Raw genomic sequence first — 1976 nt, 5'->3', positions numbered from 1 at the left:
GCGCAGCTGCCTGCGTCTGACCTCAAAGTGCACAAGCTTCAAACTTCAGCGTTGGCTGCGATTTTGAAGCTGAAATCGCGTTCGGTGTGAACGCACCATACGAAAACATTGGTGAATGCCACAAATTCTCCTAAATCACTCGTACGCACAACTTAAGAACAAATCTGTTCGTACGAACGGTTCTTGCATGAGACCCAATGTTTTTTGTGTGCAGTGCCCTGAGACGACACGTTGGTGCTTTATAAATAAACTGAATTTGATTGATTTTGACAGTTTCTCATTGTCTCTAGTTACATCATCTGCGTCTGAAGCAGTTGTTTTGTCGGATGAGAACAAGGCAGARCCAGGAGAGAGCGTCCAAACACCCAATCCAACCTCAAAGTCATCCATGAACCTGGCCGCCCTCAAAGCTGCTTTTTCAAACCCCACCGGCACCAGTTCTGGGAACAAGTCGAGTAAAGAAAAACCTGGTCCAACTCAAAAAACGCTGCAGTGTTTCTTCAAGGATTCTGCAAAACYTGCTTGCAGCCCAAGCAAGAAGTCTCCTTTAAAACCCACAGGGAAGGAAGTAAATTCCTCACCAACAGGAAGGTCTGTTCTGGATGGATTTAGGTACGAGGGAAGTGAGAAGGCGTCTAAAAAAGACGGAGCGGCGTCCGCTCATGTCTTAACAGCATGGGCACCAGACGTGCAGCATTCTGACCCAGAGTTCAGCTCTGTTAAAGAGGAGTCATTTGTTTCAGAAGCATACACTAATCATCCTGTTCCTGAGGATCCAGAACTACAGACTGAAGATTTATCTACTGAGGCGTCCACACTAAGTCCTGAAGCCAAAAGAGCCAGGACAGAGGAGCAGCGTTTCACTGCAGAACAAACATCGGACTCTTCTCCAGCCCGCTGTGATGCGTCTCCCTCTGCGGTGGACGCCCCCGTCAGCCTGCAGAGGAGGACGAGGCAGTTACAGTTCTCGCTGAAGGAGCTGTCAGCCAACATGAGGAGGCTGCTGGAGCAGAAGAGACAAAGGTCCAGCGAGGAGCTGCAGTACAGACGCTTCAGGGCCAAGATCAGCCCCGGAGAAAACCAGAGTGCCGAGGACGAGCTCAAGAAAGAGATCAGGTGGGATTTTACTCCTGCAGCTGTGGCTGACTCTCAGAYCTGAGTGTAACTCTCAGCTGTCAGTGACTTTTTCTTTCTTCCATCTCTGCAGCAAAGAAATGTTTAAAGAAATGGAGGTCATCGGCCAGTTTAACCTGGGCTTCATCATCGCCAAACTGAACTGGGACATCTTCATCGTTGACCAGCATGCCACAGATGAGAAATACAACTTTGAGATGCTGCAGCAGCACACTGTACTCCAAGGACAGAAACTTATAGTGTATGAATCTGTCTGTTGGTAAAGACACACTTAGGTCTGCGCAGTGTCTCGCCTCCCTGATCTGTGTTTATTTCTGTCTGCAGCCCACAGAAGCTTCACCTGACTGCAGTCAGTGAGAACACGCTGATGGAAAACATTGAGATTTTCCAAAAGAATGGATTTGAGTTCCTAATTGAGGAAGAAGGTACAGCTCTGCTCTCCAGAAATACTGGTTCCTGAACTCACACAAGCTCTTATTTTGTAAACGTTACTGCAGCTCAGGTGATGGAGAGAGTGAAGCTGGTCTCGTTGCCCACCAGTAAGAACTGGACCTTCGGCCCAGCTGACATCGAAGAGCTGATCTTCATGCTGAGTGACAGCCCGGGCGTCATGTGCCGCCCCTCCAGAGTCCGGCAGATGTTCGCCTCCAGAGCCTGCCGCAAATCAGTGAGTTCTTTTGATTTATTTTTTTAAGCTCATTTTAAAGCTTTCATTTGTTTTTCTTTAAAGTTCAGAGTTGGACAGGAGGAAAGGAGGAAAAAGTAACATTTCTAGCGGCAGAACAGGTTGGAAGATGGCTGTTTGATGTTATTTATTGTTTTTTTAAATCATCCTACAGGCT

General features: G+C 47.6%; 1 protein-coding gene across 1 annotated transcript in view; it reads left to right on the top strand.

Moving 5' to 3' along the window:
* Positions 1-1976, top strand: part of pms2 (PMS1 homolog 2, mismatch repair system component) — a gene marked incomplete at its 5' end in the record, with an annotated part of 7677 nt that overhangs the window by 3884 nt on the left and 1817 nt on the right. The window contains 4 exon segments of the mRNA XM_014027746.1: positions 291-1116; positions 1208-1375; positions 1459-1559; positions 1632-1801. Coding sequence (XP_013883200.1) covers positions 291-1116; positions 1208-1375; positions 1459-1559; positions 1632-1801 — 1265 coding nt within the window.

The sequence above is a fragment of the Austrofundulus limnaeus genome, unplaced genomic scaffold (assembly GCF_001266775.1).
Source record: "Austrofundulus limnaeus strain Quisiro unplaced genomic scaffold, Austrofundulus_limnaeus-1.0 Scaffold680, whole genome shotgun sequence".
NCBI classification, from domain to species: Eukaryota; Metazoa; Chordata; class Actinopteri; order Cyprinodontiformes; family Rivulidae; genus Austrofundulus; species Austrofundulus limnaeus.
This window is presented reverse-complemented; position numbering and strand designations above follow the sequence as displayed.